This window comes from Cinclus cinclus, chromosome 13, assembly GCF_963662255.1.
Source record: "Cinclus cinclus chromosome 13, bCinCin1.1, whole genome shotgun sequence".
Classification (NCBI taxonomy): Eukaryota; Metazoa; Chordata; class Aves; order Passeriformes; family Cinclidae; genus Cinclus; species Cinclus cinclus.
In genome coordinates, this window is record NC_085058.1 from 13,423,450 (window position 1) to 13,451,424 (window position 27,975).

Genomic DNA, 27,975 nt, shown 5'->3' on the forward strand with positions numbered 1-27,975 from the left:
AATGTTTTTACACTTTCCTCATGTATGAAAATTTTGCACCAAAGAAGATTCAAAACTTGAGCAAGCTCTAATCCATGCATCCTTTATTCCATTACAATCACTGTGTTGCTTTCTAGCAACAGGACACAAACTGCAATCAATCGCGATCAATTTATACAACAATCTGAGGCTTACAGTACATTTAAGGCCTTTAAATTTGGAAAAATTAGACCTATCCTAGTAGTGTTAACAATTTTTAAGTGTTTTGCATTTCTGATGCATAATCTGTGCGATTCCAGTGTCAAAGAATCAAATTACTTCTAAACTAAAAAGATCAGCTCAATGAAAATTTAGTTACATAATTCATCAAAACATAAATGTGTAAATTTTTTTTTGTCCTGGAAACTTTATAAAACTTTAATAGCAAAATAATATAGGGATAAAAACATATTTTAACAAAATGTATTCAATCATATACAAACCAGAATTTTGCAGTTTATTGTAACTAGACTTAAATTAAAACTACCAATTAAGAATCTATGCACAATGTAAATTCAAATATGTACAGTACTTTTAAAAAGTCTACAGGAATGCTTTACAGAAGGAAATGTCTGTTATGGCTATTATTCAGACAATCTGAATATTAAAATGAGTTATCTAGTAGTAAATTTACACATTTATTTTTAAACAAAAGCAGTTTTGTCCCTAGATCCTTTAAGAATATTCCAGTTATGTTTATACAAGTAATGGAGAGGTCGTTACAGAGTTTAGCCCCATATAGTAGTTTGTTTATTTTCAGGTAGAAGTATATTTAAATAATTTACTTGGGAAGATCAGTAAGTTAACAAAAGAACACTAGAAGGGAGGAGGGGGAACTTCATCACAATAACTTTCCAGTTACAATACCACAGCTAGAAACTTCACAGAGAAAGTACTCCCTTAGACTGAACCCATGATTGTTCAGAACAAGCTGTAGCTCATAACAGTTGTGTTCTCCACTCTGAGAACACGGTAGGGAAAAAGTCTTTGTAGGACAGAATTATAAATGAAGTGAGACAGAGAAAACTGATCTTCAATTAATACAGCACTAGGTAAAAAGTGTCCCCATAAGCAGTTAGGATTCCCACTTCCTTCAGGGCAATGAAGCTAAAAATTGTTGGAATTACAGTAGTTGACCATATTTGTGTGCATTAGTAGAATCATTTCCAGATAGAAAAGACAAATTTCATCAGATGTTTGATTAGAACACCCTCAAGACAGGGTATTTCTTCATAGTATAAAGCTATTACAGCTATCCAGTTAAAGCATGTGCAAAACCAGGTAATTTCTTCCGTTCACAGTAACTGAGGTAAAATCAGGTAGGCTTCTTCAGGAGTTGGGAAGTTCATGAGATATGAACTGTTTTAGTCTCTCTAAGTACTGTGCATAAAGCTCTATGTCATTATGGCCAGCCCCTTCCACCCAGAGGGGCTCCACTGCTCGTGGACATCGCTCGTACATGGCCAGGCCATGGGAGAAATCGATCACCTCATCTTCAGTACCATGGATCACCAGCACAGGAGAGGTCACTTTAGAGATCTTGTCAATGCTGGGGGAAGGAAGAGAGACACAGCTCAGTTTGGGGCTTTCAGTTTCACATCATCAGAGAAAGCAAGCTTAACTGTTGACACACAAGCCAGTTAGCACTGTGTGTTTTTAAATGGCTGCAGACACCGGAACTGTGCACAAGTGATATGGGACAAGGCTCATTCCCAAAACACACGTGTAAAAAAGGATCCTGCACTCCCATCACCACCACCCCACCAGTGCTAAGAACAACAAGTTTAGGCAGCGTTCAAATAAAAGTTTGGCACCCAAAAAACCGCCACCAAAACAGTGACTACATCTATCACACAAAGCACTGTGAGTCAAGTAAGATTCCATGGGACATTCTGCAAGCATGGACTCTTCTCACATGACACATTATCACCTTCCAATTTAACAGCTTACCAACTAATTAACTACATTTCAGTCGTAAGATTCCATTAAAAAAAAAAACAAAACACCTTGGCTCATGGAGCTTGAACCCCCAAATTATGCAGATTCAGCTAAAGGAAAACAATCTGTTCTAAGTACTGATTGTTTAAGTTTGAACAATGAACTAAAAAACTGCAGCAGAAGAGCATTACACAGGGATATTTAACTGCAAACCACAACAATCACAGGATTTTACTTAATGTAACCAGCTTCTTTGCCAGCTGTGACTGCAAAGTGGCCTTACAGCAACATTTTTCTTTTTGTCTAGCTACCTTTATCAGACCAATATAGCTTGAGACTACCTGTTACAAGAAAATGGGTTCTGAGGGAAGGGAAGGGAAGGGAAGGGAAGGGAAGGGAAGGGAAGGGAAGGGAAGGGAAGGGAAGGGAAGGGAAGGGAAGGGAAGGGAAGGGAAGGGAAGGGAAGGGAAGGGAAGGGAAGGGAAGGGAAGGGAAGGGAAGGGAAGGGAAGGGAAGGGAAGGGAAGGGAAGGGAAGGGAAGGGAAGGGAAGGGAAGGGAAGGGAAGGGAAGGGAAGGACAGGACAATGGCACCTTCCCACCTAAGAGGTAAGACCAGAAAACCCCAATTATGAAGCATCCTGGTAGCACATGAACTTGCAAGCAGTGAACAGCAGCTTTCTCTGACTCTCCTCACACAGACCCCAGCTTTTATTTCCAATCAGCCATTTCATGCTGGTAGTTACCAATGATTCCAAAGCTGTGTAGAGAAACCATGTGCTAATGAACTCTCAGCTTCCTAGCAGCTCCACTCCCATCAATACATGGAGGAATGTGGAAAAATGAGTGCTGGTACTACTCAGTTTTATGGAAGGACAAATCTATTTCTTCATGGTAGCCAATAAAAGGTGTTTGGATTTTCCTGCTCCCAAAGAACAAGAAGCCGTGCAATTCTGGCATGACCATTGATTTTAAAAAATTATCAAGACTGCTTAAAAGGATTTGAAAAATACAGATGCCAGCAACCCCTGACTTAAAACAGGCTCAAAAAAGTTTTAGGAGAACAAAGTTAACTAAAAACATGTAAACTGAAGCACTAAGCCTCACACCTACAAACCTCAGCACTTAGTATTCTAGAGAACTGCCAGTGGTATTCCAGTGAACAGCTGGGTGTAAACACATTTCTTTCTCTGTCTCTATATCTCTGAAAACCCCCCTCATGTTTCATGCCATTTAAGGTACTATTTAAAGTTAAAATGCATCCTTATTTCACTTTTCCTGTGTGGAACTTGAGCTGTGTGCAACTATGCTGAATAAAAAAAAAAATCCCAACATAAAAGAAGCCATCAGAATAATGCAGATTTTATTTTTCCCCATAATTTTAATCCCAAAATTAGTATCATAGACAAATGTAAATACTTTATAGTCAATATGCTGTATAAACTGAAGTTTCAAGCCCATGAAAGGTCTGGTGTAACTGACCCATCAGCTACACACAGCTACAGAGATGTTAATGCATAATTTTTGTGGCTAGACACTAAGTTCTCATGTATTGTAGGAAACCCCTTTCACTTCAGTATTCACATAATGAAACTTCTTTTGTCACATATATTCACAGACCATTAAGCCAGATAATATTTATATTTTTCAGAAAATTGGAAGGCGTCCCATTGCCAACTCAGCGACTCATAAAGCAGTGTTTAAACTGCACATTAGCCTTACTTAGTATTCTCAGCCACACAGCTCTGCAGCTAGAAAAATCTACTGAGACCAAATTCTCATGGAGTCCCAACATAATAGCAACTCACTGTAGGTGCACGCAGAACTATTCTGTTTCCCACTGTGAAGACAGACAGTTGAGCTGCACACATTCATAAAGTGCACTGCTGTTTATTTTCACTGCTCCCAGTACCAGGGAAGTCAGACTGACAGCAATGAACAGCTCAGTAGGGCAAGAACAAAGCACTTAAGTGCTATAGCACATCTGCTGTCACTGTTCCTAGTCCCACTTTTCTTTTTAAAACTGTTATTTGATTTGGCTGGTAACAGCTGATCACTGTTACTTCTGTAATCAGAGCTATGTTTAAGGCTTTAAGGAACACCAAGCTTTTTACCTGTGCTTCCCCCTGCCCTGCTATAGAGAGACTGGCTTCCCCTCTCATATTCTCCCATAGCTTAAACTAGATCAGATGAGAAGTTCTAAAAGATTCCTAGAATATCTGCTGTTCCCATGACCTCTATCATTCCCAAATATTTGGGTACTCCAGGTCGGTTGCAGTTGCTTTTCTGGTGAAAACAAGACTATAAAAGCAAAGGTTTTATCTTAAAACCAGTTGTATATAGTTTTCTAGAGCTTTTTAAAACAAGCTTCATATCTGCCAGAAGATGGGATGGGGACTTTGTTTTGGTCACAAAATCGGGATCCTACAAGATCCCCATCAGGGAGGAACAAATACAAGTCTGGTATCTACTTACACCACCAGTCCCTTTTAAACACCTACAGAGCATGGTGAGTATAGAAAACCCCCTCGCAGCAGTGACACATACCTTGGGAAAGCATCAAAGCAATAGGTTTTCCTGGTGTCAGGAAAAGCTACCCGTAATCCAGACATCAGGGGAGAATGGAGGATCACAGCTGCACACTCGTACCGAGATGCCAGGTCTACTGTAGGGACAGTACCAATGCTCTGGCCATACAGGATAATGTTCTCAGGACTGACACCATACCTGCAGGGAAAAGAAAGATCCCTTTAAAACAAAAAAAAGCCAAAACATAACATATTTCACATCAATTTCACATCACAGATGCAGACACCAAACCAAACCAACCAAAGTAGAGGAGGATAAAACCCAAAGTATCCCTCCTTATCCTCTGTGGGTCTTCAAAATCTGCTCCTAGAAGACATGAACTTTAAACTTTAAAACAGTTCAGCAAAGTAAATAACCCAAATATGACACAGGGTAAAGAGAGCTATCCTCAAAGAAGGAATGGCAGTTTGGTCATTAATCTTCACCTTTTTCAGGAACAGCTCTTGTCTTTCACTCCACAGCACAGCAAACTATAAATCAGACTTCCCCCCCACCCAGAGTCATTCTCAGGAATTTCAGCTGGCTGTCCTAGAGGCTAACAGCCCTTCCACCATTAAACAAGACAGTTACTCCTCTGCCCACTTTTAATTCCATGCAGCTGGAATAAGAAGACAAAACTGCCTTGTTAGTGACAGCAAAGACAACTGGTCTGTTCATTTTTCCAGTTACTGATCAATATAAAATATTCCTCATTTTTCTTTGCCAGTTTAAAACAGGTCAAGTTTATCTTGTAACTATAAAAATACATCATTCCATAGAATGCAGGGTTCATAGCAGGTACTGGATGGTTCCCTAATATTCCCATCCAGTCTATTAAACTGTCCCAGCCCGTGTGCTGCTTCACAATGCAAAAAGAGCTGAGAATGAGACTAATTCAGTTTTAATTTAATGTATGCAAAACAGAAAGGAATTTGGAAGGGGCACAGGAGGAGGTGACACTGGATAGGAAGATGTAAAGAGTATCTGGCCACCAGAACTTGTTAGGAAAGCTGCAAATCAAAGCTGTTTTGAGTTAAAAAGTATTTACCCAGAAGATTTCTCTCTGTTAACTCTACCTCCCCTTGCAAGCTGTATAATCGAATACAGAAAAGAACACTTTTCTGTAAAGCATGTCTTTTGGACAGTCTAAACCATCCAGAGTCCTGTGGTCACTGTGGGGACAATGAAAAGCAAACCCTGCAGTTTAGGCTATACCCCATGTACACCTGGAAGGTTTCAATTTCCTTGCAAAACTGCTTGCAAGGTATATAGCAGGCCTGGAAAGCACTCAACTTTCAAGCAGCTAAATGATTTGGTATGTGCCAAGAGAGAAAATTACAATAGAAGAAAGATCAATTAATAATTCAAATTAAGAATAATCCAGTACTAATCGCCCAATTACAGGCTGTCAAGACTGCCTTGTTTCATGATGAAGTATAACTAGACTGGATTGTAGCCTCTGTGAAACTGATATTTTCTTAATATTTTTATACTGCTGAGCATAAGGGTGCTTTTGGCATCTACAGTTATATGAATAAGCAACTGTATAAAAATATCTCTCGTGAGTAAAATTTTATCCTCTTGGTAACCAAGCAGCAGCTGATGCTGGCAGTATGTCACCACAGCCACAGCCTGATGTTTTTAAAGAGATGTTGTGCAGCTCTTTTAGCAGACTTTTTTTTCTCCCTCAGTATTAGATATGGTCCAGCACACAGCAGGGCCTGTTTGACTCGGTTAACAGGAACTTGGAACAAAGTCTTGTCATCACAGACTTCATTCCAGCTGCTGGGTGGGGAGGGCTGGAGGCATGCACCCCAAAGGCACCACATGCATCCAGCCTATCTGCCAGCTGTTGCATCATATTAGAGACAGGCAGAAATGCACCAGCATCAGGGATATACAAGAAAACAGGACTGGAACATCGCATTTCAGTAGGGATGGAATGACATTAATGTTGGTAGGTTTTGCAACGCCATCCTGAACTGCAATGTCATGATAAAATGCGCAGTTTCCTTTCTAAAAGGTTTACAATATAAGCAGAATGTTGAAATAGAAGTTTGAATGAGCATGACAGGATAACAGGACAGCATAGGGTGGCTGTCCAATTGCCTTAGTATGGCAATTTTCTCCAACACTGATCTGCTTTGCACTCACTCCTTTTGATGCTATTTTGTTTCTGAAAGAATCTCATATTGTTAGGGGAGTACCTTGCTGTTGTGGCAATAGGTACTCTACAGAAATATCTGTTTAACAGTATGCCAGGTAAAGTCAGATACAGTCCATACCATCATTTAAAAAGCCCAGAGATACGACTAAACTTAAAGCAGCCCTTCACAGAAGGGAAATGTAACTATCTGGATAAAATGAGTAATTGTAGAAAGTTATTAGAACACTGAATTAGTGCACTCTTAGCCTATCATTAGAGCAAATGTCTTTTCTGCTTTACACTCCTACTGACTGACAATAAAAGAATCTCTGGGGCTGCTTCATTTAGGGACAGGTCCCCCTTTTCAAGACAGAAGAGTTACTGTAACAGATTTATCTTCTCAAGCCCTTTACCATTAGGTCATCACTCAGCAAGTGAGACATCGAGCTTACCGCAAACATCAGCACAAACAGCTAAACATAAATGTATTATTTATTTAGTGAGGCCAAAGGACACAGGACAACCCATGAGTGAAGGCCATGAATAATTGAGCTGTGCAAGGTCCTCAGAGCTGAGGGCCAGGGCTTGGCTCTGTGATCCTCTGTGTCCTCACAAACACTGCCCAGTGGTGACTCAGCAAGCCCTGCTCAGCCCAGGTACAAACCCACCTGGGGGCTTTGTCTTTAAAACACAACACTGAAAGCAGAGGCTGGGTCCCTCCCTCACTCTCTCCAAACTTCCTTGTATTAGATCCTTGCAACAACAGAAGCAGCCATACAGAAAGTGAAAGAGGGGAAGAGAAGACATGGGTAGGAAGGCAGCAATGAGAGGGAAACTGGGTAACACAGAAAAAGGAAAAGAATATGGTAGAAAAAGGCAGAAGACATTCTGGAAAGAGAGGAATCCTGTTACAGTCTGCTCTCCTATTAAGGAAGAAAGTCTTTCCACCAGCTAAACAGCAGTTCCTAAAAATAACTTCCTTGAAACACACAAGCTTTGGTCTCTGTGGAAACAGAGCTCCATCCGAAGGAGCAGGAGAGGCAAGTAAAATTTCTGGATATGCTTGGGTACTTCTGTGGAGCCCCATCAGAGAGTTCTAAAGAGGCAGGGCAACACAGCAATGTGGCAACCAGCCTTCAGCAAAGCCAAAGCAGGAAACAACTCAAGTTACCATAGACATATGCAAAACCCTGCTTTGACAAAGGGGGAAAAAAGAGAAGAAAAAAGGGCAGGCATGCTTTTTTTCCCAAAGGGAACTCCATTACTGAAGCTACTGCTGTATAAGTGATGCCAGCATTTCTGCTCCCCTTACCCACAAACACAGGTGGCAAAGTTCAAAGTTCTCCAGACTACTGCAGTCTCAATAAGCCACAAGTACACGGTGTGGCTTACACGTTCCATTTGTGTGTGCAGAAAAAACCCCAGCAACTTTTACAAGCAGTACTGCTCTGTACCTAGAGCTTCAGGCCAGGTCTAGCTAAGGCCCCAAAGCACTCCATAGTCTACAATAACAATAGTTTGGGTTTGGATTTTTTTTTTCCCTGTGTTACTGCCTCAGGAAAAACAGATGAGGTTGACCAGCAATTCCAGTCTCCCCATGCTAGCATGAACTATGTGTACAGAAGCTGGTTATTAAGAATCCACACCCCAGACTCTCCTACTTATTCCTTCACAGAGAAATACGATGCCTCAGTCATTCCAGCAGATCAGTGGGATACAGGAGACTGGGAATATTGCTGACAGAAGGCACAGCAGAGGAGGATGAGACACTGCTTCTAATTCCCCTGCTTGGCTGTATGGCTGTGGCAATGTCCCTCCTCAGTCTCCTCATACAGCACCAATGATGGCATCAACTGCCATGCAAAGCACCTCAGACTTTCTGGATGACAGCACTATGTGATAACTATGTATTATCTCAAAGCATCTTTAATTATGAGCTTAAGATACTGAATCCCTCCTCCCCGCAGGGCTCCAGCTCTGAGCTATAGAGCTGGGAAGTTTACCATTGCTATTTTTACTCTCTCCTTGCTCAGTGGAGAGCACCAGTGGAATGTTGCTACAAGGACTCCAGACATGTCACAGCTGAAGCCCTGCAATGTTCATGGCCAAAGCTGCCAGTCCTTAAAAGTGCTAAATACATATTCATTAATGAGGCCAGTCCTTTTCCCAGGCTCACTGAAACCATGAAGTTAACCTCATTTTGTAATTTCCATTTGAATTTTTATGGTATTTGCTGTTCCATTATCCCCTACCTGAAAAGGAAAGCATAGAGAGCAGCCTGTATACAGCAACAGCAATAAATTAGTTTTCAGAAACTGTCTGTGCAGAGTACTTTGGTGGCACAAACCCCACTCCATAACGCTGTTAAGACTTAGTGTTTGACTTCTACTAAACTAAGGCAGGGACTGATGGGTGAGTTCTTCCTTACAACACAAAGTACATACATTTATTTACAAGGCCAGGAAAATGAGGTAAGCAGCTCCTGCATTCTCACAGGGGGACTGAGTCTGAAACTGGACACTCCCTCTCCAGCAAACACCAATCAAATAAATAATTTTCAAGACACAAAGAAAATCCAGCATACATCAGGAATAACACAACTCATGCCCCATTTTGGAGGAAATAGTGACTTATGGAGTACCTTTACCAGAACATACATGTGCTCAGCTCCTCATAACCTATTCAAGTCCATTTCTTTCAGTTTACACAAACCCATTTGTCACAAAATACTATTTACCACTTTATCACAAAATACTATTTATCATCTTGGCATTATCCCTAAATTTAATAATCCAGAGACATTTAGATCACTTGTTAAGAACCACAGATGGGTATTCTCTAGCATCATTATACACTTCTATAAGATATCCATGGACATTTTCAGAAATAACTGGTTATTTAATCCTGTATGAATCTAAAAATCTAATTTTGGGGATAGAAAGAAAACAAAAAATCCTCAGTTAAGTAAGTCACACATGCACATTGCACACATTGAGTATGATTTTATGCTGTGTGACTTTTACATTAAAATAAATCAACACTAGTGTGGTGGTTTGTAAAGATTTCCTGAAATTTTCACCTGCCGAGACCTGGACAGCTTTCAATAATGACCATTACAAGAAACATACAATACTAGAACAAAACACTGAATTTTGCATTGTGTTCCAACAAATACCACTCCAGCATGTCAGCCAAAATATCAGAGCAATTACAGCAGATTTTTCAGTCCAAATGCCATTAAACTGAGAGGAAGGTATTACATTAAGGATTTTGTGAGTTAGCCATAACAATTGCCAAATGAGAAAAATGAGATTTCAAGATTGACAGAAAACCCTGGCACAGAAGTATCCCTGTGCCAGTTTCTCCAGTTTCCTTGTATTCACACAAACATATGTCTAAAATTCTTCACTGTTTTACTGACACTGACTCTTTAAAACATGAGATTTCCTCCTTCTCTACCTTCTTCCTCTCCTACAAGTACCATGCAATTCAAGTTCAGGTACACCACACTATTTCACCTCACATTTTCATGGAACTAAGAGCCAAAACTGGTTTATGAAGCTGCAAAAGAGAGAGAGACCAATTTTTCTGGCATATGTCCCAGCACACTGTCATAGGAGCAGACAAGTAATTCCACAAATGTGTTCACTCTCAAAATAATTTAAATGGCTGACAGAGAAATTTAATCAAGGATTCCACCACAGTTTTATATCACTATTACTTATACTATCACACCAGAGAGTAATTTGATTATGCCATGGAGAAACCCCAGTGCTAACCAATATATGATAGTGGAATTACAGAATGAACTTATGATTCTTGAAAATGCCCTCTTACAGGCAATTTTGGGAGTTATTAACAAATATCATACTCCTACAGGCTTGCTGGACTCTATAACTACAGCACTAATCCAGTGATGTACCAGCTCCTCTTTTCATATCAATAATAAATGGATCAAGGGGAAGCAACCTCTAGGCACTTCTGAGTGCCTAGTACCTCAATTATACCAAAGCATGAAATCACTACAACTGGTTCTTGATTACAGTCCTAGATAATCAGCAATCTGTTATCAAACACTGAGAAGTGTGCTCACAGTTCAGCCAAGTCCTGACAAGGATATTGAGTATCACTGGAGAGCTCAAGCATCCATGACAAAAGCAGGGATCTATGTGCTGCTGAGTAGTGAAGCCACTGCAAGTTTACCCTGAACAACCAGGGTAGGTAAAGGTAAGTGATATTTCATTACAATCTCTAGTACAAACTGTAATGAGATTACATTTTAAATAAATTGAATTATGCTAATCTGCACTGAGTGGCTTTGGGGTGACAGCTGGATGACTTTTTTTTTTTAATCCAAGTAATACTAGTTTGTCTAAAAACTGTTCCTTTTTGAAATACAGCCTTAAGTCACCTTTTGTTCATCTGTCTCAAACACAGCTCCTGAAGTTGTCATGTTTCAAAGTGGGAAATACCTTCTTGGACTAAAGCAAGACTGCTCAGGACTCAGAGCAAGCCAAGTGCTCTTAAACAGTAAACCCACCTCCCTCCTTTTTTTTCCCCCCAGTTTCACCTTTACCAGGAAGTTCCTTCTCCCCCAGGCAAAAAAAAAAAAAAAGAAAAAAAAAGGAAAAAAAAAGAAAAAAGGTAATCTGTGTTTGCAGATCTATTTATGTCTTTAAGGAACTAAAAAGTAAAACCTCCTTTGTTTTCTTTTGTACTGGGGGCTCAAGTGTATTTACAACACAACTTTTCTCCACCACAATAACCCAGGATACAGATTTTGGTGTTTATGATAGATTGCTCATTTGTCTACTACATGAACTAGCAGTTTTATGTATAAACAACAAACAGATTTGGAACAGTTGCTTCTGCCTGACTGAGGGTTTGTTGTTTTTTTTTTTTTTTTCTTTTTTGGTTGGTTGTTTGGTTTTATATTTCCCTAGATAGCAGGGAAGCAGGAAATAAGAGTTTTCATTAAATGTGCACTGAAATTTAAGCAGAGACTTGTGCCACAGTCATGCTGATGTAATAGAATAACTTAGCCCCTACAAGCATTCTTTCATATTGAGTGAAAGCAAGAAGGCCACTGACAAGCAAAGAGGACTCCTGTAAAACATCCAGAAAAAACAGCAATGATGTGGCTCAGCCATCTGTTGAACTCCTACCTTCACCATTCCACTGCTTTATCACAAAAGGAGAATAACACTCCAAACTCAGGGCACACTCATGCAATGAGAGGGAGTGAGCACCTTCCTAGATTAATTCCAAAATAACCACCTCTAAATGCTTGGGATTGTTTTATTTCTCTAATCCCAGGGGCAAATATAAACCAAACCCACTGCAAGTTTAAATACAAGAGGCTAATGGAAATAGGTCCTAAACACACGGATATAATTCCCACTGTCCTCACCTTTGCTTTAGCACCCTTAAAATCAACTGGACTTCTGCAGACAGCACTGGCACAAGATAATAGTTTTGAATTTGAACAAGCATGGGAGCTCTCTACTCTTCATAGTTTCCTGGTTCTTCCAAAGTGCTTTCTTAGACCAATCCTGATTTGTACCATTGAGCCCCACAACACAACAGGCAAATGGCATATAGAATGAATTTTTTACTCTAGTTATTTTTAAAATAGATCACTGGAGTTAAATTTAATTAATTATTTTACATTTAATTAAGATGCTTTGCAGCAAATAAACCTGGAATACAGAAGACTGGAAACTTTTGCTGGCCACTGAGCACTCTTTATGACTATAGCATCAGTAATTCACAAATACTCAGCTACTTCTAATATATACTCTTTACTGCAAGCAGTGTACAAAACCTATACAGTCATTCTCTCAGGTACATTTAAGTAAATTGAGACAGCAGAAAAAATTCAGCTAATTTCACAGAGCAGCTCATTCTACAGTATCTTCTGAAGGAATCCATTATCTTCACCCTCAGTGTCTATCTCACCTCTCTCCTGCTGGGGTATTTTTACGTCAACTGCACACATACCCTATGCTCTAACACAGAGAGCAGAGCTAAGATAGATGAGTGTACTACTCAAAACACTTGATGTGACACTAAAATTTCATCCATCTTTTTACTGTTGCAAAAAGGCTTCATTTTTGGGCATCCTACACCCAAAACATGAAAAATAAGGTAAATTGCTCCCTAAAACTGTGCACCTAGTAAGGGTTGTTATGAAAACAAGAAAGATTTTATGATATCCACATACATTAACACATTATCTTTTAATGTAAAGACTTCAGTTAAAACAAGTATGTGTCAGTTAACACAGAAACTGATTCTCTAGGAGACATTAAGCAAACCTGAGTGCAAATATAATACCAGTTCTGCATTCCCAAAAGTTTTGTGCTCTCACGGCTGTTTCTTCGATTTCAGCTGCTTCTGAACTGGAGAGCCTTGCCTTGCTCCTAAGGCTGAAATTTCACAGTGAGCCAATGCATTTTGGCTCACCTCCCAAGCCCATCACACAACCCCCCTCACCAGCCTTGGCTCAGCACTGGGAAACTGAGGGTTTACAAGCCTGGAGGAAACAGTCTTGCATCTCTTCCACAGTTCTCAAAGCATTTTTATTCAGGAGCACTGTTTTATTCCTCTAGTATTTCCATCTGCTCATTGAAGCCCCTCTGACACCTGTCTCAAGCACTGCACTTGCCAGGACTCTTTACATCAAACACCAATTTCTTGATGTATTTCCTTACCCCTACACACCCAAAGCACCCTGCTGTAGCACTAATTGCCATGAGCTGCACCTTGCAAGGCTTAAGCCTCTGACTCATGAGCTGGGATTATTTATGGGAGGAGCACAGTGGCTTTTGACCAGAGCTGCTGCCTGTTCCACCCATTTCTCCCCTTCCACCAGCTACAGCCCAGCTGCCCACAAAGCAGGGAATAACTGCTCCAGTGCACAAACCAGGACAGTGAAGACTAAAGGAAATGGCTCAATTTAAGTCTTCTTTCAATGTATTAGGCTGTACTATCTGAAAACACCTATCCCTGTATAAGCATAGAACAAAACAAGATTAACCTAGTCTGTAATGGATCAAACTGCAAAGCTCACTAAAAATGTCTCACCAGAAGGTTTGCACAGCTGTTAGTCACACACACTATAACTTCATAAAAAAGGTATTCCTGACCTAAGGATCTTAAACTAAAAGTCTACCTGTAAATTTGGCTGAAGGCATTTAGTTGCCTGGGTGCTATAGCAGCATTAGATGGTTTGCTCATGCGGGAATTAATACTTTGGAGACTAATATTTGGAAGATTAGGTGAAAAAAATTCAAAGCAGAGCACTCAGAAACTGGTATGTATAGATCTCGGCCCTTAAACTGCTCAGGTAATGAATCTCACCACTCTTTGAATTCAAAATATTTTCTTTTGTGTGGGGGGCTTCTGTTTTGTTTTTTTGTTGTTGTTGTTGTGTTTTTTTCCATTCTTGCCTTCTTTTTGCATGCTCTTTTATCTGTTTATTGTAATTTTATGTTTCAGTCTCCAAGTAAAAGTTACTTCATTTACAGGTTATACTAAGAACTTCACATTCTCAAATACTAGCAGCATTAAGTGACTTGGTTTTGCTACGATTATTTGATATAGCTGACAAGCCACTAAATGTGAAATACATGGCACTGATACAGCATTTTCCTTACAGACAACTGCAGGTGTAGCTAAAACACAAGGTAGTAAAAAAAAAAAAAAAAGTCCAAGTGTTACCTCCCTAACACTAACAGAGGAGAACAAAGAAAAAATTAAACTGTCTACACAAACAGCAGGTGCTTGTATCCAAAATCCTATTACAGCTGGCATTTTCATACTGTTCTTCAAAGACCTCTGCAAATCTGAATGCTGTCTCTCCCACAGAGCACCAGAGCTGGAGTCCAAGAGGATTACACAGGAGCTGGAATGGATAAGGCCTTGCAGGAATGCAAGCAGACAAACTGGATGCAGCATTTCTTCCATGCAGAAGCATTAGTATAGCTCAGGCAGTGACTGGAGTCTCAAACAGAAAAGAGATGAGAGAGCAGAGAGGCAGGATGGAGAACAAGGATGGCAGAAAGGTCCTGATAGAAAAGTGATCCACGACAGTAAATTGGTCCAGTGTTCCTAAAAAGAATCAACAGCAGTTGAAGGCATCTGTCCCCAGAACACGTCTTTTAGCAGCCAGCATTGTATGAAGATGACTCAGCTGGCAGTGGATTTCTCTCTCCTTTATAAACTTTCATTAACAGGCTCAAGCACTGTAGAACCACCAAGCTATTAGGTAAGAATGAGCTCCTCTCAAAGAAATGCAGTATCTCAAACACTGAAGGGCTCTATAGAGAAGCCCAGTGCAGAAGTGTCATGGTTTGTGTTATCCAGCAGGCCATACATCCTGCTTGGATAGCCCTCCTTCAATTCCCTGGAAACATTTCGTGTTTCTCTATGTTACTTCAACCATTTCCACAGACTTGAAGAAAGACAGTATTTTCTTTTGATTTAAGAATCAAAACAATAGGCACTTCCTCTGCAATGACATGTCTCCTGAATCATAAATAGGAAAAAATCCTACTTGGATAAATGACACTGTAACCTCTATTTTTCCCCACCTCATGGCAAGTGGAGAAAACACATACCAATTTTTTATTTGCTCAAAACACTGAGCTTTGTCACAGTGTGAATCCGCATATGTTTAAACATCTGCTTTCAAAAAGTGCCAAATTCACAACCTCACAGAATAACACAACTCTCCTGATGAGTCTCTCTCAATTATCCATTTTCAAGTGGATTCATTAAATATTCCAGCAAATACCAAGAACGGTAAGTGGCAAATGGAAGATGACGGTCATTTCATGAAAGCAATTTATTACCTGAAAAGATTCATCAAGTATCCTTTAAGAGACAAGAAAATCTCAGTGTTCTGTTTCTTTCTGTGCCATTTTAACATTGGCAGTCTTGACTTTTAAATCAGACTCATCTATTCCTTTCTTCCCAAGCACCCTCATCTTGCACATGTTCCTTTAATGTACCTTTTAGCACAATCAATGTTCAAGCCCCAGTAACAGTCAATATAAACCTAAGATGATTAAAAAATATATAGCAATCACCAGGATTAACAGTACCATATGTTTTAGAACAGCAGACCACAGATAACTAGTTCAAAGCTTAAAAATCAAATATCCTAGCCACAGCCTTTATCACCACAAACCCAGGGGCTAAATCCCTCTTCACTTCTCCCAGTAAATACTACTTAGGATTCTGTACAATAAAATTTAGCACAAAGTTTCTTCTGTGTACTTCTATTTGGTTGAAGTGCTTCTAAAACCTGCCTTGTGCTCACTAAGAAACTGAAAAGATAGCACAAAAAAGCAACTTATTACAGAAACATATATCTGCATTTAATGATATGTAGAAACATTAAGCATCAGTAAACCTGTCTTAAAGTAACAAATGTTATTTATTCTAAAAAATGAGAAGACTACATCTGTACATCTAGAAAAGCACTAACTTTCTGAAACTCAGATGAGAAAATTCAGTCCTGAAACCAGGTCATATATACTCATTCAGTTTATCCAGCTGCCATATCTGGGATCAACAGAGTCTATGGAGTAAAAGACATTTTGCCCAGATTGTGTAAATAAAGAGGTTTTAATGATCATAGAGTACACTTGCAGACTTAGTTTTCTGCCAACACACCTAGTTAACAGGTCCAATTGTTTTTGTAGTTTTTTTTAGTGAAAGATTTCTTGCTAGTCAACTTTTTCCTTTCAAAAAAAGGATGCTTACCAAGCAATTACCAGCTATGCCAGAAGAAGCAGAAGTACCTCAAAGTGGATCAAGGACAACTGTTAATGCAATCACTTAAGGTCATTATTTCAGCTGATGCTAAAGGCAGAAACTGATCTGCAGCTGCATCTCAGAAATTTAAAACAATAAAAATGAGAAGAAAAGCAGCTTCTGGATGTTATTCATGCCCCTATTTGCCCCTGTCTCTGATTCAGTCCTTGTAAAGCATGTAGGCTCCCTACTTGACTGCATGCAGCATCACCACAGAACAACTGGTTATGCAGGAAAAAATGTTAGCAATCCCAGCCCATGCCACACCGGCACTTAACTGCCTCCCAATAAACCAGCACAGCACAAAGAAGTCTTGTACTGCTGGAGTTTCTATTTTTGAAATAACAGATAACAGCACAGTGCTTGGAAAAGAAGTGTATTAATGTCTACATTACTCTCCAAGTTGGCATTTGGCCATGTAGGTTTTCTGCAGTTCACCATTTCACAACATGGACACCTTCAGCTACAAGCTACCACTCTTTACTCCCACAACACACATTTTTCCTACGTAGCTCCACACAGTTCCATTTTACAGTTCCAATGGATATAGTATTTCCCTTTCTCATAATACCTTACAGCTTCCAAGAGAGGCAAAAGAGAAATGTGAAATGAGAATAAAAAAAAAAAAAAATATATATATATATATATATATATATATATATATATATATATATATATATAAGGAGGAAGTCTGGCCAGTTCTACAGTGAAGAACAGGAAAGCACATAGTTCACACAGCCCAGAAACAACAGAAACAGTGGAAAGATGAGAAACAAAGTAACAGGCAACAAACAATGCCTACTAAATCCTCCTCTGCCCCTCACAATTTCAGTAATTACATGAGTTACATTTAAACTAACACTGCTACCTTTATTTCAAATTAACACACAAATTAATGTACTAAAAAAAAAGAAAAATAAAAGATTGTTCTGCTAGTCAGCCAAAGACAATAATAATCTTTAGTGCAATTTCTACTGCTGCTGAAATGCAACAAATTTAGAACTCTATCCAGGTAAGGAATACCCATGATTTTTAGCTTTTATGTTCTTTATTATGAATATTAAAGTGGATTTTTGGATGGAAAGAGTAATTTCCAGAAATAATTGGAAGGTGCCAGATCCTCTTTGTGTCAATAGTGTCTGTTCAATGTTCTGCACAAAATGATCTACAGATCTTAGATGAGCCTTGACAGAAGGACATCCAGTTTGGAAGGGTGGGATACTTGGCAAGAGATTCCTTCACGTCAGGACAGAAAAGAACTCATAAATCAAGGAGACTCTACAACCCAACTGCTCTCTACAAAATTCTATGAACATTTGAGATTTATGACAATATTATCTTTCAAGATCTATCAAAAATTCAAATCCAAATTATCTTCAAGTATGTTCCATTATATTCATTTTTTATTAATGTAAATATAAATCAGAACAATTTCTTTCTCTAAAAGCCAACTCTGTGCCTGTATTCCTTTATCGCTAGTAATTTCTGCATTATCAGATTGATTTTTAGTACAAATTTCAAAGAGAGGGTAAACAACTGATTGTACTGGGCCTATGCACAGCAGCCTTTAGAAGTGAACATCACATTACATGAATAATTAGCAAGAGTTCAGGGCAGAGGGCTATGCTATCAGAGAAACAGAAGGTCGGAAGCTGGCAGAGACAGAGCAAGTCAAAAGCTTTTAGGCAGGCTGGACAGGCTTAAGCTTGAAACCTCACTTAATATCTTAACCTGCTGCACTGACTCCTGAAAAGGTGCTGCTTCTTGCATCAGAAAGTGCTGCCTGCAACACACGGTTAATTCCCAGTGTATTTATTAACCAGTGTGAGCAAAGGTTACACCTTCATAAACCCCTATGCATAAAAATAGCAAAACTGCATCTGAAACATTACCCCTCCTCTTCCCACAACTCTGCGACTTTTACAGTTTGTTGAACTCATGGGAGGCTCATACCCAGGCTGAGACAGTAACTTTTTCTGTAACACTAACACACACTAAAGCCCATGCTTTACCAGAAAAAGACAAGCTTTTTGCAGTAGGGAGCTACAACAAAATATACTACAAACAAAATGTGTATTGCAATTTAAATATGCAAGGTGAGGTACTTTTCAGTCTTAAGAGGAATGAGGAAACCAACTGGCTCTTGAGTAGCTGCCTCCAGGTAAGAATTGTCCAGGGAACACTGCCAAAGTAAATATTGTACAAAACTAGCTACTTCTTTCAAAAATAATCCAAAACAACACTTAAACGTACAAACACCTTTGTGAGAAATTAAGTTCTAAACAACAAATAGCATGTTGGAAAATACTTTTGTAAATTTGCCCTGGACAACATGCTCCAAAACCAAGAGCATTTTCTTGAAAGATGCCACTTTCCCCAGGCTGTCCTACAGCCAAAAATCCTACTTAAATTCATCAGACGTTGGGGAAGGCTATACAGAGTTGGGACAATGACTAAGTTCTGCCCACATGGGTCCAATGCTTAAGGCAGCAAGTCAACTTCTCAAACTTTCCTTTAAAGTAGAAATGGTTCTACAGACCATTTCAGTTACAAAGTGCTCAACAGAAGTTCACTTTGTATTGTTGTTGCTTTTGTATTTTGTGTATTATTAAGACTCACAATATATTGTACTGTGTAATAGTTAATAGAAAATGTCTTGTTTAATTTGTTTTAAAGAACTATTAAGATGCATGGAATAATGCTAAAATAATCTGAACCTAATCTCAGTTTACCTGCATACTGGGGAAAGAAAAACCAGCTGGTTTTGCTTCTTTGCTGATGTTGAACATAATTTTTCCATCTCTGTAAGAACATTCATAGCAAAGCTAACTAAAAGTTAGGAGGAATGTTTAGAAAAAATCTCTAATCTGAGCAAAACCCATTATAAACAACCTTGTTAAAGGAGAAACATTTCAAGTCATACTACTAAAGGGTGATTCCCTGAGAAATGTGTTGAAGTTGTCAGACCTTTCAGATCTGTTGGCTCCCATTATCCATTACTGCACAGTTGTTCTGCTGCACACAGAAAGAAATGGCCATGCCATAGGACAAAGTCAAAATTAACTGGTCCAACATACTGGGATATTAAGAAATGTCGAAGTATCCTGTAAAAAAAAATAAAAAATAATATCTTGGAGCTTCTAGCTGGCATTGCATGCCTTGAGAAGGGTCACTTGCCAGACACTGAGCTATGCAGCTCATTTAGCAGCATGTCTTGGCTGATAAACAAGGCTCCCATGAGTCAAAGTTCTTCAAGTAACATTTCTGTATGTAAGCAGGCTTTTTAAGATAAGGTACAGTAAAACTAATATTCCTAAGAACATAGCCCAAACTGTCTAATACAACAAACAATTCCTAATCAACAGCTAAAGCCAGAATTTTCACCTTGAAGGTATGCCTAAAAAGAACTTCAAGAATCCACATCAATAAATAATATTAATGTCAGAAAAGCATACGTGAAGTACTTCCAACAAATTTGCAATACAAAATAAAAACCAGAGGCGATACTTTGAGATTACCTCTCATTTAAATTTTTCCCTCTAGACTTTGAGGCAAGTATACTAACTTAAAACCTCATCTTCCACATCAACATCATTCTTCATTTGTTAACCCACATGGAATTCCCCTTTTTGCAAGTTGAGAGGTTACAAATTTATTTCATGATTATAGGGATTTTCCCAAAGACATGTGTGTGCTTATCAGGAGACATGAAACCAAGGGTGGGAAGGTGGGTGAGCACTGAGCCAGATCCTGCTGTTTAGCTCAGTTTTGTGCCTTTGTCTTACCTGGTCTCATAGTCAGCAAATCCAACCACAGTGTTTAATTCTAACAGGAGTACCTTTGCTCTGTAAAGCTAACAAAGTGGTTAAAAATATAAAGATATGGAGACAGATAATGCCAGTATAACTCTGTCATTATACAACTGCCCTATGCCTGCACCTTTCTGTGATTGTTTGCGGGCAGCAGAGCTTAATGTGCAAATAACAGTAACCCATTTTTCTCAAATTAGCCCTTGGAATAAAGAATGCAAAGACATTCCTCTGTCCTTAAGCTGACACTGTGCACCGTTCATCCATCCCATTCTACATTCTTAGCCATCTGTTAAAAGCATCTTTATTCCTCTGTGTTCATACAGCGTTTCCTGGGTTTACAATCCCACATTTCCTATTGCTCCCAAAACCTGACACACTGAAAAAAAAAAAAACAAAACCACTTTGCCAAGAAAAACACTCAGTTTTAGTCAGGAATGAAATTGAGCTTCATCATCAGATGCCAGGCTGAGCATGCAGGACCAGTCAGTATAAGTCATTCATCTAAAAAGTAGAAAGCAGGGCAGTCAAGATGAAGCAGCAGCAAATGGGTCACTGCAACTGCTTATTCAACTCACCAGTGCTGTCTGCAGCAATCTCAGTTATTCACCACCAACTGACACAGGAGATATAGGGAGATACTGTCTATCAATTGGTTTGGTTTTGTATTTTAGGCCACAGCTTTAAGAGTCAGACAAAAACCAAATCTTAATCACTTCATTTCAGACACCTAAGAGCCACCAGCATTCAAAAATTGCAAAAAGATTTTTTCCTAGAGTCAGGAAAACACAAGAAACCCATTATCTTCTACAGGTGGCTTTAATTCCTCTCAAGTTCAGTGGCAATTGAAGCTATCTCCTAATCCACTGGAAAAGATTTCTGTTCTTAGGGGCTGCTAGGCAAAAGCAAGCTGTATGTACAAAGCATGTTAGGTACAACACATCTGCACCTTGTTTTATGATTCCTTTCAAGTGCTTCCAATGCAGCCTTGTACTTGATTTACATTTGTGAAGGAGGGCAGAAAAGATTCTTACTTATTCATTAAATTTATTATCAGCTTCGGGAAAAAAAACTCCTGTGTTATTTGCTCATTTTCTTTACTAGTGCTGCATAATTTTCAGACTGTTGGCCTTAAAACCAACAGAGAATACAACTGTGAAACTTAAAAGTGGGTTTGGGGCAGGGATGAAAAGTTGGTATGATCACATTGGCACATCATATTGAAAGGAGATGGGATATTCAGACCTTAGTCCCACAGTCAGGCTCCAAGCAGCCAATACTTGGCACTGTCCTTGCACTAGTTTATCTCCACATGAGGAAACATGACAGGACCAAAAGACCCCAGAAAACTGAAAAGGACCTATTTTCTTTATTCAGGATGGAAATAGAAATGTCCATTTGCCAATTGTCAGTTTTTCCCATAAAGCCAGCTGCTGGCAGATGACCAGTTGCATACCCTGCAATGATTTCCACCTATCCATTCCCACAGCTATCTACAGACCTGGACAGCACTGCTACGTTTTATTTTTTCTTCTTTTTACTTATGTTCACAAGTAACAAACCAGTGTAAACTTAGCCCAGCACTTCAGAATGTTTCTAAGTAGGAAAGCAACATAGAGTGAAGGGCAAATTTTGGAGGGCTTTTTGGTTTTGAGGTTGTGATGGGCTGGAGACTGACCCTGGCTTCAGAGCAAAGCCATTGATGTTCACACAGTCCAGCTCAAACTCCCTTGTCAAGAATAAACTCAACAAATCTAAGAGCTACCAGCAACATGCACAGGTCAAACAGCCGTGGCAGAGCAACCATCAGCTCAGCCTCAAAAAGTGACACTTCCCTGTCTACAGAGAAAGAAAAAGCTGCCTTTGCTGTGCACTTCGTGTCATTCAGTGCTAAAAAGCAGACAGTTACTTCAGCATGGAGGGTTTAACAATATGTTCCTCTAGGAATCTTTTGTGTTCAATGCTCTGATGATGTTGAGAATCAGGTCCTACAACCTTTGTACATCAGGGTAAACCAATATCTCCAGTTCACACAGTTGAATTTCAGGACTATCCACACTCTGGAGAGCATGTTCTGTTAGCCAAAGGCTCTTTGGCAGCTTATTTTTCTTCCCAAATAACACCAGTTGCAAAACATTCTCGACAGTAAAAAGTTTCCTCTTTTTTCCCTTTTAAACAAGCTTTGATCTTGTAGTCCTGACAGAAACAGGGAAATATTTACCAAAACTACTTTTACTTCAGTGACTAAAAGACGTAATACAACACCAAAGCTCAGTAAACATTTTGAATAACTTTGAACATCAGAGCACCTGTTCTGAACAGTTGTTGGTATTTGTCCCAGAGACGTTCATCATCTGAATTAATCTCTGCTCATTGCATAAACAACAGCAGAGGATTGGGTATACATCTGTTTTTGCTCACAGTTATATGTAGCCTTTCTTGAAGTGTTGACTGTGGCAGGGAGAGTAAGTTAAGTTTTAGAGGACAGTAGCTTTGAACAATCCTTTGAAGACATTGCAACAACATTATCAAAAAGCTGGTATGACTGAACAATCTACCATTAATTGTGGCTCTGCCAAGCATTGCCTTTTCTCATGTCAAGACTTAGTTGGTAACTTCTGACAAAAACCTTTCAGCATCCAATCTAAAGAACTTGGCTTACATCACACAGAAATTATGATGCTGGTGAAAGAAAATTCTGTGGCAAAGAAAATTGAAGTAGAAATTGAGCTGTAAGCACTTCATCACATCAGAATGGAGATGAACTAAACTGATACAACCTCAGAAGATTAGTTATCACTCTGGCCTAATCCAATTAGATGTGTTTCCTGATTTTACTCAATGTAAGACTTCTCCACCAGCTCCTACACAGGAAACAGCAATCCTGATAATCTCATAATAATCTCCTGATAATCAGCACCACAAATAATAAAATTTCTGCATAATAAAAGGTTAGGTGTACATTTTTTTAACATTAAATTTGGTAAAATAGTTTAGAAAACAATTTAAATATTCTATCTGCTACCCAGTGATCAAAAGCCCGTGGATTTTACTACCCCATTTCACAATTCAATTCCTTCCATCATACTGTATTGATCAAGAAACATATGGAAAACTAAAAGTGAACCAATGCTCTCCTATGGATTGTAAGACAAATTCAAATGCGCTTTTTTTGAGAATTAAGGGTTTAAACAGTACAATAACATCTATAATTTATTAGAAGCTTAAAAACAGTTTACATTGTGCAGCATGAGAAACAAGTTCAGCTGTACGTTGTTAAATGCAACAAGAACAGCTCTTCTAAGCTATTTATTAATTATATATTCTTCACCTCCTTTCAGGATCCAAAAGATGGACTAACAGATTCTGCTCCTTGATACTTTACTACAGAAGCAGAGGGAGTGGGGCAGCAGTGCCTTCTTTCTTTTGACTGGGATTTTAAAATGCTTCACCAATGTTGTCCAAATTTTCAGGGAACATACAAATTGATTTTAATATAAATAGCATGTGATCGACAAAGCAGCCATGGTTTTGTGCTTGAGCACTGAACCCAAGCCCTACATGTGCATCCTGTTTTTAAGTACTGTACATTGTCTTAATGTAAAAGTGTTAGAAAGTTCAACCTTCCCATGTGGGATTCAGGAAAGGGGGGGAAGAGGAGGACAATCAAGTCATTTTGCACAGATGTTGCATTAAGACAATCAGATATTAGGATAAGAGACATCTGAACAAAAAGCAGTAACTTAAAACCACGCAGACAATGAGAAAAGACAGACTGCAACACATTCTCTTCAATTTGGTTCTGATTTTGAAACAAACAGAACAAAATGAGCCCAACCTGCCTAAAATAAAACACTTACAAAAATATCTGCAGCAATAAGACAGAAAATTCTTTTTGAGAAACACTGAGATACCAGATGGAACTCTGTTAATCAAATGAAAAAAAACATATAAAAGACCAAATTAATCTCTGATCAATATCTGATACTGGAATGAAACAACCAATGCTACAATTACAGCCTCTGAAGAAAAATCTATAAAAACACATTTTAAGGGAACAAAATTGTATGTCAACATCTTTACTGGGCTAAAAGACAGAATTCAAAATTAGTAATTAGTAAAATTATCTTTTAAGATAGTATTTCTTCTCATGAATAAACTGTAAATTCCTTTAAATTAAGGAAAGTAAGTTTCCTTTACAAAGACTACAAGAATGAAGAATAGTTGAGACTGATTCTGCAAAGACAGGCTGATAACTGAAACTGAACAAAAGAATTTCGTGATTTTATTTTTTCATCCACTGTTTTCAGATAGTTTTATAATCATTTCTTACATAAGGTTTGATTACTAAACGTATATGTGATAGCAAGAGCCTTGTTTCAGGACCTTGAAAAAAATACAGACAGAATCTGCAGCCATGATGGCAACCCTTGCCAGCTCACCATTGCCTGTAAAATTTGACAGCTTCCTCCAAGCACAGGGTTAATTCCCACCTTCCTCAAGGCAACTTTCAAAACACACCGATAAATTAATGATTGCCAAGTATCAGTGGTACTTCAGAGGCACAATTTAAAAGGAAAAGACTCTCAGACTTCCAACATTTTAATGATTCCTTTCTGCTGCCAGGTGGAAAGTCTGGTGGATTCAGAAGAGCAACAGCTTCCCACGGAACCTAGCACAGATGACTAAATGCTTTTGATGGCACAGTGAACCTCTATTTTAAGACTTCACTTTTAACTCTGCATTACGGTTCACCACCATATGACTGGAGGCCAAACGCCAGGAATTTGCATTAAGAATGAAAGCATACAAAATCTCCTGGAGCTACTGAGGAACTGCTGCAGCAGGAATGCTCAAACATGACATTTTACCTCAAGAGGCATACTTGTATTTCTGCTGCAGAATATTTCACTGAATTGTGGGCCACTTGGATTGAGGGATAGCAAATGATCAGTCTTGTAAAGTTCACATGGTTACCTGGAGAATTTATCAGAAGAAAGACTAAGGTTTCAGCTCATACCTGTTAAAGTGAACTGCTAATATAATTGATTAACCTTCTATTGAAGTTCACACTTTACAGTGACCAACTTCTTTACTAGGCACCTAAAATACTGTAAAATCACAAAATCATTAACATTGGAAAAGACTTCAAAGAGCATCGAGTCCAATCATTAACCCAGCACCACCGTGCTCACCACTAACCCACATCCCCAAGTGCCACATTCACATGTCCACTAACTATTCCAAGGCTGGTGATGCCACCACTTCTCTGGGCACCCAATTCCAATGGCTTCTGAATTGGAATTTTACGTGAGAAACCTAACCAATGCTAACTACTCTAACTGTACCCTCAAGGTACACTAAAAAGTGGGATTAACAAACATGGCAAAGTAAGAGCTGGGAAATTTCTACCCCTCAATTTAAGGTGGAAAGCAGAGCCTAGATCTTCTATAAACCACTGAAGGGATGATAATGGAAAACCACAAACCTGTCCAGTCACACATTTACTGAAGAAGCCAAATCCTCTGAGAGCAAGTTGGGCATGTATTGGCATCACCTACTGGGTCAGGTTTCTTAAAAGGATTAAGTGAAGAAACTCCTTGTTTCTGGGCTTACATGGAGTTTAACTATACACTGAATGCCTAGCAGCACAGAAGAAGCACCTCCAGGCAGGTATGAAAGCACTTTTTCAGAGCTTGAGAAAGTTTAAATAAATCAATATCATTAACTAAACATCAAGTGAAAGAGAGAAAACAGAGCAACTGAAGGACAAACATTAACTAGGCTTGGTTTAGACATAGCACTTTTCCTCCCTTGAATCTTATTTACATCACCCACATGTGCTGTAGTGGCACTTAATAATTTATTATGCAAACTGCATACCAAAACCACTTCTTTACATAAGACCATACTATTAATATTCAAGGAAACAAATATTTTTTAAACTCCTGGAAAACAAGCCCTGAATCTGGCTTGCTCACCAAGCAGACAGAACACATGCCATGGAAGGGTAGCTTCCCCCTACACCTCTCTCCCCCCACTCTTCACTTGACTTAGACAGAGCAATGTCAAAAGGCATTTGGACTCCACAACTAACCAATCCCTGGATTCTTGCAAAGCCAATTATCTAAATTAGTAACAACTCCTGTCACTATTTCTGAAGCTGGCACGTATCCCCAAGATAGATATTAAATACGCATTTCATGCAAGCCAAGTTTGTCTATGCAGCGCCAGAGCCAAAAACTGAAAACGTTCATCGCTCTTTTCTCTTAGCCTACTACAATTTAAGCTTTCTAAAGCTCTTTCTATCAGGACATGTTGTGCGAGGTCATACTTTAAGAACCACTTATGCAACAGCGAGAGGAGCTCATGGTTTCTGTGGACAGAAGCAAGAGGCCCAGGGACGGCCATCAGTTGTAGCAAGAAGCCAGAGCCAGCAGCTCTGCTCAGGGTTTTCTAGAAGCCAAGGGCTCACTGTTTCCACTCACCATGCTGCCTCTTGCCAGAGCCGTCTCACTGTTGCTCCATCCCTTTGGATGCCACTTACTCTGGCATCTCCTGGCAGCAACCCCAGCTCTACTTCCAGATATCAACACTTTTTCCTTCCAGCCCACCTCCATACGCACTGGCTGGCAGTGGTTTGGAGGCCAAAAAGAAAATGACATCTGCCCATGAAACTCCAAACATGTCACCCACTATCAGCAGTTTCCTGGTAAACCCTAGCCAAAGCTAGTGCCAAATTCAGTCAGAGCTTTGGCTCACCTGGGTTACCTCTAAGCACAGACAGTGGCAGGCAAGTCTCGAACAACAGGTTTATTGCAGTCTGCAAGCTCAAACTGCAACCATGCAGTATGTCCTACTCAAGATGGAGATTTTCAATGGTGAAGCAACGGCTAACACAAATTACATCTAAATAATCCTCTAAATCTAGAAAAAGCCAAGGGATGAAGGTCTGCCCATCATTTTAGCAAATGAAGCCATCCAGTAAATCACACTGTAGCTGTTCGTGGAACATCTGGTGAGGCCACCAAAGCAATTGAAACTGTTTACAAACCCTTCCCTTCCACTCAGCAAGGTTAACCGTGCAGACTTACTAGGATTAAAGGGAAATACAGAAATACCTTGTCCCCAGTATCCATTTACCTTGTCCTGAGGGCCTGCCAGGCTGCATCAATGTCTGCATACAGGTTTTTCTCAGAAGGCTTGCCGGTGCTCACCCCGTAGCCGGAGTAGTCATAGGAGAAGACGTTGCAGTTGATGCGGGAGCCAAGGCCAATGTAGAAGCTGCACATCTGGCCCAGGTCCACAGCATTACCGTGCGAGAAGAGCAGCGTGTACCGGCCAGTGGGGGCACAGCGAACGAACATGCAGCCCAGCCTGTTATCTCGGGCCGTGCGGGAGAAGAACACTTCCACGGCATCCAGTTCCCGCTGGGAATACTGCCAGTCGGCCCGCTCGCTCAGGTGCAGGCTGCAGGTGCCCGATCCCGTGGGGGTGCCCGCCCCGGCCGCCGCCCCGGGCTCCGGCTGCTGCTCGGGCTGCAGCACGGTGTACGTGGGCTCCGGGGGCAGGAAGGCCAGCTTGGCAGCGATGCGGCTGGGGCAGGGCGGGCAGCAGAACAGCCAGCACAGCTCGCCCAGAGAGAAACCGTTCATTCTGGGGCCTTGTTCTGGCAT

The 27,975-nt window shown here is 39.7% G+C and overlaps 1 protein-coding gene across 1 annotated transcript; it reads right to left on the reverse strand.

Moving 5' to 3' along the window:
* Nucleotides 1-136: 136 nt before the first annotated feature.
* ABHD17C (abhydrolase domain containing 17C, depalmitoylase) lies at nucleotides 137-27,975 on the reverse strand. The gene is made up of 3 exons (XM_062501336.1): nucleotides 27,443-27,975; nucleotides 4,502-4,681; nucleotides 137-1,567 (listed from the first exon to the last, which is right to left on the reverse strand). The coding sequence occupies exons 1-3, from the start codon at nucleotides 27,973-27,975 to the stop codon at nucleotides 1,348-1,350; spliced, it is 933 nt and encodes a 310-aa protein (XP_062357320.1). The 3' UTR covers nucleotides 137-1,347.